This window comes from Oncorhynchus kisutch, linkage group LG19 (genome assembly GCF_002021735.2).
Source record: "Oncorhynchus kisutch isolate 150728-3 linkage group LG19, Okis_V2, whole genome shotgun sequence".
Taxonomy (NCBI): Eukaryota; Metazoa; Chordata; class Actinopteri; order Salmoniformes; family Salmonidae; genus Oncorhynchus; species Oncorhynchus kisutch.
The window spans coordinates 59,727,087-59,741,807 of record NC_034192.2 but is presented as its reverse complement, the minus strand read 5'-3'; the positions used below and the strand labels follow the sequence as shown (position 1 = coordinate 59,741,807).

The window sequence follows — 14,721 nt, the reverse complement described above, 5'->3', positions numbered from 1 at the left end:
TTCTCTAGATACTACTGCGCTGTTGGAGCTAGGAACACAAGCATTTCTCTAGATACTACTGCACTGTTGGAGCTAGGAACACAAGCATTTCTCTAGATACTACTGCACTGTTGGAGCTAGGAACACAAGCATTTCTCTAGATACTACTGCACTGTTGGAGCTAGGAACACAAGCATTTCTCTAGATACTACTGCACTGTTGGAGCTAGGAACACAAGCATTTCTCTAGATACTACTGCACTGTTGGAGCTAGGAACACAAGCATTTCTATAGATACTACTGCACTGTTGGAGCTAGGAACACAAGCATTTCTCTAGATACTACTGCACTGTTGGAGCTAGGAACACAAGCATTTCTCTAGATACTACTGCGCTGTTGGAGCTAGGAACACAAGCATTTCTCTAGATACTACTGCGCTGTTGGAGCTAGGAACACAAGCATTTCTCTAGATACTACTGCACTGTTAGAGCTAGGAACACAAGCATTTCTCTAGATACTACTGCACTGTTGGAGCTAGGAACACAAGCATTTCTCTAGATACTACTGCACTGTTGGAGCTAGGAACACAAGCATTTCTCTAGATACTACTGCACTGTTGGAGCTAGGAACACAAGCATTTCTCAAGATACTACTGCACTGTTGGAGCTAGGAACACAAGCATTTCTCTAGATACTACTGCACTGTTGGAGCTAGGAACACAAGCATTTCTCTAGATACTACTGCACTGTTGGAGCTAGGAACACAAGCATTTCTCTAGATACTACTGCACTGTTGGAGCTAGGAACACAAGCATTTATCTAGATACTACTGCACTGTTGGAACTAGGAACACAAGCATTTCTCTAGATACTACTGCACTGTTGGAGCTAGGAACACAAGCATTTCTCTAGATACTACTGCACTGTTGGAGCTAGGAACACAAGCATTTCTCTAGATACTACTGCACTGTTGGAGCCAAGAACACAAGCATTTCTCTAGATACTACTGCGCTGTTGGAGCTAGGAACACAAGCATTTCTCTAGATACTACTGCACTGTTGGAGCTAGGAACACAAGCATTTCTCTAGATACTACTGCACTGTTGGAGCTAGGAACACAAGCATTTCTCTAGATACTACTGCACTGTTGGAGCTAGGAACACAACTTTTTCACTACACCCGAAACAACATCTGCATGTGACCAATAAAATTAGATTAGGCTTTTTTTTTTACTCACCTCACTTTGATTGACCAATTGAAAGAAGTTCAACAACAATTTGAAACTGAAAACATGGTCATTGTGGGTGTATTACATTGTTATTGATTATTGTAGAGTTTTTTGAGTTGGGTTTGCAAGAAAGGCATTTCACGGTACTTATGCAATGTGACATTAAAACTTGAAAGTTGTTAAAAAGCCAAACACTACAAAATGTACAGTGCCTTCTAAGGTGATGATTAATTCAAAACAGACAATTATAATATATTATAATATAGATAAGCCTATATATGAGACCAAGCCTGAATATTTTTTATTAATAAAATGATTATGCCAATACATAGCATGCAGTATATTATACATGGCAGAAAATAATATTTTTTTTAAAGTGATTTTGGTACATAATTGGAGTCCGTCCATCTGTCTGTGTGTTTGTGTGTGTACCTGTGCCTTAGGACCATGGTGTAGGATGTTCCCGGACAGATTTAACTTGGTTTCCCAAGTCCAACCCAGGAAAAAATACACAAAATAAATCTTAAGAAAGACCATAACATGCAGTCACTCCTGTCGCGCAGCAGCGGCTCAACCTGTGGTTGATACAGGAGGTTAATATAGTAAGTAGCCTACCTGGTGGGAAAGGCCTCCATTCGCTATTTGAGTGCATGTGGACAACACTTATTTTTTCCCTTGCCCCTGTTCCTGCCCCTTTGAAAATGGGACGGTCTAAATCGAAAAACAAAGGTTACATATTAGCACTGCTGGAAAAAGTACCCAATTGTGATATTTGAGAAAAAGTATAGATACCGTAATAAAAAGTTACTCTAGTAAAAAGTGAAAGTCAACCAGTAAAATGTCCTCCTGTCCTGCTAAGCATTCAAAATGTAACGAGTACTTTGGGTTGCCAGGGAAAATGTATGGAGTAAAAAAGTACAATATTTTCTGTAGGAATTTAGTGAAGTAAGATTAAAAGTTGTCAAAAATATAAATAGTAAAATAAAGCACAGATACCCCCAAATACAACTTAAGTAGTACTTTAAAGTATTTTTACAAGATTATATTGAAGATTATATTGAAAATAGTCTGATTATATTCTTCTTACTGTACAATCATAATATCAAATAATGGCACAGGATTTAAGCACGTCTTGTCTGCTAAATTAACAACCCTACGGCATGGCGCAAAGCCAGATAACATTACAGTAGGCCAACTCATATTGTTCTTTTGAAATACATTTTCTTCGTATCATGTTTCTTTTAGAACAGTTAGTGATAGTGTATATTAAATGGATTTATTTGTCTTCTAAAGGTGCGCATCAGCAGCTTGTACGCGGCTTATACAGTGGGGCAAAAAAGTATTTAGTCAGCCACCAATTGTGCAAGTTCTCCCACTTAAAAAGATGAGAGAGGCCTGTAATTTTCATCATAGGTACACTTCAACTATGACAGACAAAATGAGAAGAAAAAAAATCCAGAAATTCACATTGTAGGATTTTTAATGAATTTCTTTGCAAATTATGGTGGAAAATAAGTATTTGGTCAATAAAAGTTCCTAGGGAATAATTTTAAATAAGAATTTGTTCTTAACTGACTTGCCTAGTTAAATAAAGGATTCAAAAAATTAATCCCAAAGGTGTTTGATGGGGTTGAGGTCAGGGCTCTGTGCAGGCCAGTCAAATTCTTCCAAACTCAACAAAGCAACAGTTCTTGTGCTGACGTTGCACCCAGAGGCAGTTTGGAACTCGGTAGTGAGTGTTGTAACTGAGGACAGACCATTTTTACTCGCTTCAGCAGTCCCGTTCTGTGACCTTGTGACCTTCCACTTAGGCTTTGATGCTCCTAGACATTTCCACTTCAAAATAAAAGCACTTACAGTTGATCGGGGCTCTAGCAGGGCAGCTCTAGCAGGGCAGCTCTAGCAGGGCAGGTCTAGCAGGGCAGGTCTAGCAGGGCAGCTCTAGCAGGGCAGCTCTAGCAGGGCAGGTCTAGCAGGGCAGCTCTAGCAGGGCAGCTCTAGCAGGGCAGGTCTAGCAGGGCAGCTCTAGCAGGGCAGCTCTAGCAGGGCAGGTCTAGCAGGGCAGCTCTAGCAGGGCAGGTCTAGCAGGGCAGGTCTAGCAGGGCAGGTCTAGCAGGGCAGCTCTAGCAGGGCAGCTCTAGCAGGGCAGGTCTAGCAGGGCAGCTCTAGCAGGGCAGGTCTAGCAGGGCAGCTCTAGCAGGGCAGCTCTAGCAGGGCAGCTCTAGCAGGGCAGGTCTAGCAGGGCAGCTCTAGCAGGGCAGGTCTAGCAGGGCAGGTCTAGCAGGGCAGGTCTAGCAGGGCAGCTCTAGCAGGGCAGGTCTAGCAGGGCAGCTCTAGCAGGGCAGCTCTAGCAGGGCAGCTCTAGCAGGGCAGCTCTAGCAGGGCAGGTCTAGCAGGGCAGCTCTAGCAGGGCAGCTCTAGCAGGGCAGCTCTAGCAGGGCAGCTCTAGCAGGGCAGGTCTAGCAGGGCAGCTCTAGCAGGGCAGGTCTAGCAGGGCAGCTCTAGCAGGGCAGGTCTAGCAGGGCAGCTCTAGCAGGGCAGCTCTAGCAGGGCAGGTCTAGCAGGGCAGGTCTAGCAGGGCAGCTCTAGCAGGGCAGGTCTAGCAGGGCAGGTCTAGCAGGGCAGGTCTAGCAGGGCAGCTCTAGCAGGGCAGGTCTAGCAGGGCAGCTCTAGCAGGGCAGCTCTAGCAGGGCAGCTCTAGCAGGGCAGCTCTAGCAGGGCAGGTCTAGCAGGGCAGCTCTAGCAGGGCAGGTCTAGCAGGGCAGGTCTAGCAGGGCAGCTCTAGCAGGGCAGGTCTAGCAGGGCAGCTCTAGCAGGGCAGCTCTAGCAGGGCAGCTCTAGCAGGGCAGGTCTAGCAGGGCAGGTCTAGCAGGGCAGGTCTAGCAGGGCAGGTCTAGCAGGGCAGCTCTAGCAGGGCAGGTCTAGCAGGGCAGCTCTAGCAGGGCAGCTCTAGCAGGGCAGCTCTAGCAGGGCAGCTCTAGCAGGGCAGGTCTAGCAGGGCAGCTCTAGCAGGGCAGGTCTAGCAGGGCAGGTCTAGCAGGGCAGCTCTAGCAGGGCAGGTCTAGCAGGGCAGCTCTAGCAGGGCAGGTCTAGCAGGGCAGGTCTAGCAGGGCAGCTCTAGCAGGGCAGGTCTAGCAGGGCAGCTCTAGCAGGGCAGCTCTAGCAGGGCAGGTCTAGCAGGGCAGCTCTAGCAGGGCAGGTCTAGCAGGGCAGCTCTAGCAGGGCAGGTCTAGCAGGGCAGCTCTAGCAGGGCAGCTCTAGCAGGGCAGCTCTAGCAGGGCAGCTGTTGGTCTATGGAGATTGCATGGCTGTGTGCTCGATTTTGTACACTGGTCTGCAATGGGTGTGGCTGAAATATCTAAATCCACAAATTTGAAGGGGTGTCCACATACTTGTGTGTGTGTATGTAGTGTAGGTTGACCTATTCAATTACAGTCAAGGTAATCCCAAAGAGGGTGTTGGCCTGACAATGGTGTGCCCTTTGAAACCCTATGATCGATACCGATGCTCCTGAATAGCACTAGAGTATGTTACATATATATATAATACTTATTTGACCCATGCCAATTGTGTACTAAAGCATCTGTTTTGATGAAGTCCTCCAGAGCCGCCTGTCGTCCACAGCAAGGGCAATTTCCTCTTCCGTTTGGTGCCGCTCTTAAACTAGTCCATGTGATCTCTAGTTTACATGCTCTGTTAAAATGGTTAGCATTTATTTCCATCCGATGTAGGAAACACTGTTGACCCAACAAGAGCAGGAAAATGGATGTACATCTTGGCAATACATTTGCTCAGTGATAAAGAATGACTTCCTTAATCCTCTTGGTTCCTGTGCGGAACATAAGGCATCGACTACAGGAGCACCACTGCTTCTGATCTGCCTTTTTGGGGGATGGCATCTCTTTCACGGTTTGTGGCCAGGTTTCCTTAGGGCGGCCACGGTTCCTTTTCTCATAATGAACAAGGGCCGATTTCCTGGACACAAATTAAGCCTCATCTTACACTAAAAGGCAAGCTCATTAGACATCTCCATACATGCTTCATAGACCAGAAGTAGGACTAATGTGTCCAGGAAACCAGCCCATAAAGATGAACTCGATGTATAGACTACAGAAGTCAGGTTTAAAACAGTAAAACATGTTTATTCAGTTCTCTCATCAGCTGATTTGTCATGATGAAGTGCATCAGTAGTGAAAGGCAGACCGGATTTGTTACATGCTCGATAATAACCATTGACAACCATGATTCAACTTCACAATTTAAAATAAAACCATTACTTGCATTTGACCTGAAAAGACAGTGGTGGTAATACACAGGACTGCCCAAGCAGTACATACACGTTCCTTTAAGAAACAGGGAGAGAACGCCAAAACCAAACTGGGCTGTTCCAATTCAACTAGTTAGTTTAAGACCCTTTTTATTTTTTTTTATATCTTTCAACAAATTCAAGTTCAGGATGATGTAAAAGACGAGGAGAAAAGCCCAGATCATGTCAAAGTCAGGAGAAAAGGAGAGATGGATCACATTCCAGAATCCCAAGGAACAAAACAAAACGCGAAGGGATGTAGAAGCCATCTTTGTTTTATAATACTCAGAGTCGGGGCAACTGACATCAGTAGTAGTAGTAACTGGCATGGTCAGACCAACTTCAGAGTGACATTCACTGACGAGGTCCCATGTAGCGACCTCCTTCACTGGGTCCAGTACCTCGTCCAGAGCCAAAGCTGGGTTTCTGTGCCATGCCACCCCTGGTGGGGGGGCCCCTGGGCCCTCCTATCCTCTCTCGGGGCCCTCCGGGGCCACCTGGACCTCTGGGGCGGATGTCTCGCCGATCCCCTTCCCGGGCGGAGCGAGTCTTCTTTTCCTCCACGTTCAGTCGGACATCGCCTCTGAACTTAATGGGCTACAAATGAAAGAGGACTGTTAGTATATTAACTCATTTAAATGATAAAAAAAAACTGTAAAGATCAGAGTGGGCTTTTAGAAAGGATTGTACACACGCTAAGAATTTTTGAATGACATGTACTGCTTCCAAAACAGACATGGGAACGTGAAGCACCTTTCTATCATCATTGAAATGGAGCCGAAGGCTTGACAAAATGGAGCCGAAGGCTTGACAAAATGGAGCAGAGTTCATCAAATCAGCATGTTGGTAATTAAAACACTCAGGCGTAACATATGTTGAAAAATAATTAGTACCCGGTTGCTTAGGATTTTCTGTACAGGTTCCGAATCGTCAAACACCACAAACCCAAAGTTAGGAAGCTTTCCTCCGCTGTTGATCCGTAGCTCAAGCACAGTACCATACTCTGTAGGAGGAACCAGATCATATTAAAATTACACAACTCTTTCAACCAATCAATTACTTCCATCAGTTGCTGCAAAGCATTCTGTTGCAGAGACGCAGATCATTTAAAATGAGAAAGATCAATGATTCTAATAAATTATGTCTGTTTTACAGGTCATTTGGGGACTATGATCAATTAAGACTATCCATCTAAATGTGGTACTACTACACCCCAGGACTGATTACCATGTGCTGTCCCTATTTAATCAATTATTTGCCAGTTGAAACAATTAATTCAAAAGCTTTTTTGCAGACCATTGAAAAAAAAATAGAGGGACATACGTTGGAAAAACTCCTTGAGCTCTGCCTTGTCCACATCATGGGGAACGTTTCCTACAAAGAGCTGGTGAGCGTCTGGATACCTCACCACGCGGCCAATCTCCGACGACTCTCCCTGCTCTCCTTCCCGCACTGCAGACCAAGAGCAGATACCCGACAGAGGCATGAGGAGATCACTTTATTAACGGTCACGCATACACATCTGATGTTTCTTCAAAGAATAAGCACTATACACACACTAACAGACAGATTCCCATTCAGAGTTCAGACTAACAGACAGGTTTACGTCCAACGTAGACAGCATACTGTAGCAATTTATTTATTTATTTTTTACAACGGAAAACAAATCTGTGTTCTTATTGGACGAGGTAAGGTAGTACATCACAGTTGCACTTCATTTTGATACATTTTCTACATCCTGAACATGATCCAGCTTCCTGGTGGATGGTACCGTGTGTTGGGGGCGAGATGTTATCTGGTGGATCATACCTCCTGGTCGGGGTCCTCTGACTGGTGGGGGGCCTGGCCTTGCTTCCCGTGGTCTCTGGTCTCCTCTCGGTTGTGTTCTCTGTGCTGCGGCTTCTGTTTTCACCTCCACCCTGGGCTAAAGCACCAAGACAAGACCCTGAGAAACCAGGCTAGAAGACCAAGACAACAAGGCTCCAAGCTAAATCACTAGTTGATTGTGTTCGTTGTCCTAAAAGAGGAACGTTCATAAAAAAAAAAGTCAAATGTTAATTATACCTAATCAAAAATATAGTGCATGTGGTCTTTCAACTGGTAGGATACATACAAGATGTGTAATAGGTGATTTTTAAATAAATATAGTGCATGTGGTTTTTCAACTGGTACAAGGTGTAATAGGTGATTTTTATCACCTTTGTAATCAATATAGAATGTGTGTTTCTTTCTTCTGCTGGTATTTAACACATGTCGGCTACAGGAGGACTGTTTTTGTTACACAGAGAAAAGCAACATTGTATGTTCACGTACCGGTGCCGAGGGGACTTTGACGACGTGGGGGGGGATGCCAGAGACGGGGACAGCGCCGCTAGGGGGAAGGTTCTTACTGGTGACAGAGGCCCAGGAGAAAGGCTGGAGGAGAGACCAAACAGACGGTATTAAATCAAGCTGAATGAGGTAGCTGTACAGGGAAACCACTAGAAGCTACGTAAAAACCTTTTTATTTTACCTTTATTTAACTCAGTAAGTCAGTTAAGAACAAATTCTTATTTTCAATGACAGCCTAGGAACAGTGGGTTAACTGCCTGTTCAGGGGCAGAACGACAGATTTGTACCTTGTCAGCTCGGGGATTTGAACTTGCAACCCGTTACTAGTCCAATGCTCTAACCACTAGGCTACCCTGCCACCCAATGAACCTAATGAAAAACATCAAGGGTCAAAGGAAGGAATTTCTCAGCAATAGTAGTTCATCTACAAAATTAGTTAATCAAAGCTGATGCAAGCAAAATGGTTCTTAAACCAAACTGGAATAATCAGAGGTGTAGACAAGTCACATATTGCCTAGTGACCTCTACAGTAGATAACCAGCCAAAACACAGCATCCAGAGAGGAATATACAGCCAGGTCACACAAAGAAGGAATCACAACCACCATGTTGACATGACCACAGCGTAGCCAACAGAAGGGTTGAGACCTACCCGGTTATCTTCAGCGGGTGCGGGGGCAGGGTCAGTAGTGGCAGAGGGCAGGGGTGAGGAGACTGGACACTGCTCTCCCTGCTCCTCTGTGGTGTGTTCCTGCTGCTGCAGGGTCTCTGGCTCCAAACCCCGTTTTCCATCCACCACATCTGGCTCTGCCTCAGACTCAGGCTCTGCCTCAGGTTCTGCCTCAGGCTCTGGGGTTAAAGCCACCTCCTCCTCTGGTCTCTTGGCCTCGGTGCTGATGTAACCCAGACACACATATCTAATATTAACCCAAGGATAGACTAGAATGAAGTGGCACTAAATAAGTCGCAAGTAATTTATTGGGTAAACCACCACTATTTCGCATCACAGAAAAACCAATCATTTAGACGTTCACATTTAATTTGTCGGGGGGGTGCACAAAATAATGTAATATATATATATATCAACGTTTCCAGTGTACCCGCCGAGAGGGGATGGTTTCTCCAAAACAGTGAAGACTAGAGGTCGACCGATTATGATTTCTCAACGCCGATATAGATTGGAGGACCAAAAAAAAGCCGATACCGATTAATCGGCTGATTTTTATATCTATCTATATATAAATGACAATTACAACAATACTGAATGAACACATTTTAACTTGAATAAAAATCTATTTAGTCTCAAAACAAATAATGAAATATGTTCAATTTGGTTTAAATAATCGCAAAAACAGTGTTGAGAAGTGTAAGTGCAATATGTGCCATGTAAGAAAGCTAACGTTTCAGTTCCTTGCTCAGAACATATTGAAAGCTGGTGGTTCCTTTTAACATAAGTCTTCAATATTCCCAGTTAAGAAGTTTTAGGTTGTAGTTATTATAGGACTATATCTCTATACCATTTGTATTTCATATACCTTTGACTATTGGATGTCCTTATAGGCACTAGAGTATTGCCAGCCTAATCTCGGGAGTTGATCGGCTTGAAGTCAAACAGCTCCGTGCTTCAAACATTGCGAAGAGCTGCTGGCAAACGCAGTAAAGTGCTGTTTGAATGAATGCTTACAAGCCTGCTGCTGCCTACCACAGCTGTCAGATTGCTCTATCATAGACTTAATTATAGTAAACACAAATATGAGCTTAATATGGTCAAATCCAGAAACTATAATTTCGAAAACAAAACGTTTATTCTTTCAGTAAACCTTCCCCCAACCCGGACGACGCCGGGCCAAACCTTCCCCCAACCCGGACGACGCCGGGCCAAACCTTCCCCCAACCCGGAAGACGCCGGGCCAAAAATTCCCCCAACCCGGACGACGCCGGGCCAAACCTTCCCCCAACCCGGACGACGCCGGGCCAAACCTTCCCCCAACCCGGACGACGCCGGGCCAAACCTTCCCCCAACCCGGACGACGCCGGGCCAAACCTTCCCCCAACCCGGACGACGCCGGGCCAAACCTTCCCCCAACCCGGACGACGCCGGGCCAAACCTTCCCCCAACCCGGACGACGCCGGGCCAAACCTTCCCCCAACCCGGACGACGCCGGGCCAAACCTTCCCCCAACCCGGACGACGCCGGGCCAAACATTCCCCTAACCCGGACGACGCTGGGCCAATTGTCCACCGCCCCACGGATCTTCCGGTTGAGGCCGAATGCAACAGAGCCTGGACTCAAACCCAGACTCTAGTGACACGGCTAGCAATACCTTAGACCACCGCACCACCACCGAACAAAGTAACGAGGCTGATGGATATCGTATGCTGCTTTAAAAGGAGTGGGACAGTTTTGATTTCCCAACAGCAGCGGCTCACTGAGCAGGCCAAGGACAGTCGCAAATTAGAGACAAATTGTGTTGGTCAGGACAGTTGTAGAAGTTCTGCTCCCCTAGGCAAGATCAACATGTGCTGCCCGTTTCATGTATAGTAGTCTATAAAGATTTGGAATAGATTGAAAGACGAGTAAAGTATGATGCGCAATCGGTGCATTTCAGTTGAGCGTTCTCCAAACATGCTGCGTAAATACTCCTAACCTGATACGAAAAGTCAAATCTGATGTTAATTTGACAAGCTGGATCCATTCTAGCCATGACCAGTCTGCTCTAGTGTTCGTAGACAGCCAGGTTGTTATTTATTTAAAAAATGAAATGTCAAGGCTAAATTAAATTAGGCCTAGATTGTACTTGAAAACCGCGCAGTTTTGTTATTTATTAATTTAAATGTTTATACAAATAGCCTACAGGACAAATAATATATTTGGAGTTATGTTTTAGTACTGTCTAGGTGACTTGTTCCTTCTAGGTTAAATGTTTGTTTATGATATATAGCTGGGATGAAGACGCAACGGTCAATATTTTGCTTTTCAATAAAACCGGTCATGATGGTATAAGAACATAGTTCTACCCTTTACATTCTGTTAAGATTAATTACGATCTAATATATATATATTTTTTTTTTTGAGCACCATGGGTGGACACCTCTCTCTGGTGAAAGGCATGTTTGCCACCATTAATGTTATAGTATTACAGACTTAACATTGAGGATGAAAAGTGGAATAGGATTGCTGATGTAGTCAAGACTAAGATAGATACGTTTCCTTACCAAGGTGTCTGTTTGTAGAAGGCTGCAGCCTCTTCCTGGGCCACCTCAGGTGATGGTACTCTCTCCTCCATCTCCTCCACATCCTCATCAGACTCTGAAACACCAAGAACATGACTGAGTGCCAATTACAGAAGTTTTAGAGCGAAATTAAATACCTGTTACATTTTAGTCATTTAGCAGATGCTTCTATATACCTAAACGGCGAAGGCATATTATTCATAATAGTAGCGTTGACCCAGAGGGAAAAAAGCACCGCAATGGAGTACAATAAGAGCAACACCTCTAACCATTATGTATTAGTCATGAGACATAAATGACATAAGATACCAAACAAGCCAAACGTTAAGAAGCTTCCTAATCTTTAACTGGCTCACCTTCAGGGGGTTCTGAGTCAGAATCCCCAAACACTTCGTCTTGGTAACGGAATACATCGTTGTGAACGTAGAACTTGTTTGCTACAGTGCCCTGAAACACCAACGTCATTGAGTTTAAAACTATTAACACTTTAACTGAACACTAATACATAAATGAAAAACGTTTCACAGACAAAATGTCCAATGTTCCTCTATACAGTTGAAGGACCTACCTCAGGGGCCAGCACGAATGTCTGCATGAATTTGCGCATGGGCTGCATGTCGTTGGACAACTCCCCCATCACTTGCACCACGACGCCCTCGTTCAAGGTCGCATGGGCGTCCACGTGTCTGATCTTGGTGTGGCAGTCACGAAAGTTCAGCGCCAACACTTTTTTATGGATCTCCTTTATACGGAAATAAAGACTGATGAGAATCTCAAACTTAAAATGCATTAGACTTGTATCAGAAAGCCTAACTGACAATATATTACCCATCTTTAATATGAACATACTGAGAGATTTTTGCCATAAAATCATGAGTGGATGTGTCGCGTTGAATATTTTACATAAACGTATAATACTGCTTCACGAAGTGATGCAAATATAATTTGGGGATATTGTATTGCAGTACTCACCGACTGTCCGTAGACTGATTCAACTGGTTTGCCATTGTTGTCCAGACCTCCATGTACATAGGAGGAATTTTTCCCATAAAACCTAAAACAAAAATGTTTAAAATCAGTTATTTCTCATCTTTGTAGTAGAGGGATAGATAACCCACTAATATATTAAAGCAGATCACAATGGAACAGATACTGTTTGGGAACAATTTTCTAGTACTGTACTGGCTTTACCTGTGCAGGTAGTCAGTCGGGTGCCTGGTTGAGTAGTGTGTAGTACTGTATTGGCTTTACCTGTGCAGGTAGTCGGGTGCCTGGTTGAGTAGTGTGTAGTACTGTCGGACAAACTCCCGCCCCACGAGCTGGGCACTTGGTTTCTCCATCACCATTTCTTTGGTCAACTGAAGAGAACTGAAACAAGGTGTGGTTGTCATGGTGTGGATAATGGAGTCTGATCTGTACCAGTCACCCGTGTCTGTTCTGTCTGACAAACCCGGCAAGCCACATCACCCAGCTATTTATTTAGCCAATCGTGGCGACAAGAAACGTTACCATTAGCACAAACGTTACAGGAGGCTGTGCAAGAGCATCATTTGCAGTCAATCTAATCTATTGGATGACTAGCTCGCTAGACATCTAGCCAATTCAACCAATAATAGGTTTCAGTTTATAGTAGTATGAAATTAATTATAGGAGACAAATGAGTCGCCCAGACCCACCCAGTTAAACTGTCTAACGTTATTTAGCTAAGCTGTGCTTCAAGGGTTTTATGCCCAGAAAGGCCGGACTGCAACACCGGTCACGTCATCGACAGAAAAACAATGTTATCGAAATGTAACGATTTTGACCGGTTATGTCGATGGCAAGACAACTATATCTTATTACCCAAATTAACTCGGACAGCTGGAAATAGCGAACTACGATATATTGTATCAGCAACACGTGTGGTAAATACAATGCTAACTAACTAGCTAGCTAATTAGCCAAGGTTAGCCACGGCTCCTTTTCGCTCAGTTTATTTAAAACGAGCAAAATATTTAGTTACCGAAACGTAGCAGACTAAAACAGCAGTCGACTGATAATCTTCGACGTCAAAACTGATATCATAAACATTTGAACAGACAAACATCGCTAACTGGGCAGCCATTGCTCGCTAGGGGAAAGGCCAGTCTTTCAACCACCCCAGTCGGATTAGTTGACCATTTCGACCGTCCACTCGGGCATTGACTGACTGATTTAACCCACGTCACCCGATTTAAGTCTCATTTCGTGGCACAATCAAATAATTTAAGACAAGTATGTACTAGCTAGGTGACGTTAGTTAACTGGCTAGTTAGCACAAGTAAAAATGACTTAGCTTTTATCATGCCAACTAGCGTTAAGCTTACTAGTTAGCATCAAACAGCGCCTTAATAAGATTACGAATATTACTGCAGCGGATATTTATTCAATAATTTCAAACAGGGTTTACTTACCAGGAGGCAATTGTTAAAAATGGTTTATTAAAAAATATATATATATATGTGTGTGATTTCACTGAATCACCTCCGCTCTGCCAGGCGGTAACTAGAAAGATTGTTCTAGCAGGGCAACGCAAAACGTGTTCGGCTGCTCTTTACCGGTCTCAAACGTGGAACGTGGACAACCTACCCAGAATTTACAGTCTTAGATGCGCGAACCAATGAATTTACTGCGAGAGTAAATATGTCGCCAATCAAATGTATGTACTCTGAGCAGTTTAGTGTACAACCAATCGTCGTGGAGTATGTGTAGCCCTGTCAGTCTAAATGTAGCCAATAGGAAACGAGTGTGGTGGATTCCGATTATGGGTATGATTGGTTAAACATTTTACGGAGCGGCACACGCGGGATCATGCCCTGATCGAAATTAATGGGGGCGTTTTTCGCTGCATTGATTTAACACTCCCCCCACACATTTTTTATTTATTTATTGAACCTTGATTTTATTAACAGGAAGTCGTGCTGAGATGAGCCCTGTAATACACACCGATACACACCAAACACATCAATAGGCTATCTATACATTCTGTATGTACACATTTAACATTTTCGTCGTTTTAAGATTGCTAGGTGGGACAACTGCATTTCACAGTCATAGTAAGTACATCTTTCCTCAGTAAAGTAACTATCTGCAAAGTCTGAGCTAGTAAAGGGGGAAAAAAAGTCAAGTGCAAGTTGTAGATCACAATAATAGTTTTTTTTGGGGGGGGGTGTACTGTTTTTTTTTTAAGAGGTAGGGTTTCAGCTGTTTTCAGAGGATGGGCAAGGAGCATGATAATGCATGAAAGGCATTTCAAGAAATTGCCCCTTTCAAGAAATTTAGAACCAGGAACAGATATAGCCCTTGGTTCTCTCCAGACCTGACTGCCCTTGACCAGCACAAAAACATCCTGTGGCGTTTCAGAGCTGGTCATGGGTGCACTTCAGCCATACACAAGGTCCTAAACGATATCATAACCGCCATCGATAAAAAATAATACTGTGCAGCCGTATTCATCGACCTGGCTAAAGCTTTCGACTCTATCAATAACCACATCCTTATCGGCAGACTCAACAGCCTTGGTATTTCAAATGATTGCCTCGCCTGGTTCACCAACTACTTCTCCGATAGAGTTCAGTGTGTCAAATCGGAGGGCCTGTTGTCCGGACCTCTGGCAGTCTCTATGGGGGT

At 44.3% G+C, this 14,721-nt stretch overlaps 1 protein-coding gene across 3 annotated transcripts; it reads right to left on the bottom strand.

Moving 5' to 3' along the window:
• Positions 1-5,324: 5,324 nt before the first annotated feature.
• Positions 5,325-13,765, bottom strand: LOC109865034 (ras GTPase-activating protein-binding protein 1). 3 transcript variants are annotated; one of them, XM_031797799.1, is made up of 12 exons: positions 13,681-13,765; positions 12,325-12,441; positions 12,046-12,127; positions 11,642-11,815; positions 11,430-11,520; positions 11,056-11,149; positions 8,492-8,732; positions 7,823-7,924; positions 7,319-7,433; positions 6,833-6,961; positions 6,403-6,512; positions 5,325-6,106 (listed from the first exon to the last, which is right to left on the bottom strand). In XM_031797799.1, the coding sequence occupies exons 2-12, from the start codon at positions 12,417-12,419 to the stop codon at positions 5,864-5,866; spliced, it is 1,476 nt and encodes a 491-aa protein (XP_031653659.1). In that variant the 5' UTR covers positions 12,420-12,441; positions 13,681-13,765; the 3' UTR covers positions 5,325-5,863. The 3 variants fall into 3 exon arrangements, with proteins under 3 accessions (XP_031653659.1, XP_020308734.1, XP_031653660.1); XM_020453145.2 differs by having other exon boundaries at positions 13,506-13,727; XM_031797800.1 differs by lacking the exon at positions 13,681-13,765 and adding an exon at positions 13,076-13,254.
• Positions 13,766-14,721: the final 956 nt, after the last annotated feature.

Excerpts from the sequence above, each read along its gene's own strand:
- LOC109865034 (XM_031797799.1), bottom strand. The coding sequence starts at position 12,419 with ATGGTGATGGAGAAACCAAGTGCCCAGCTCGTGGGGCGGGAGTTTGTC. Across the intron at positions 11,521-11,641 it reads CATTCGTGCTGGCCCCTGAG|GGCACTGTAGCAAACAAGTT; the intron begins GTAGGTCCTTCA and ends TTGGTGTTTCAG. Across the intron at positions 8,733-11,055 it reads TTCTACAAACAGACACCTTG|CACCGAGGCCAAGAGACCAG; the intron begins GTAAGGAAACGT and ends GGGTTACATCAG.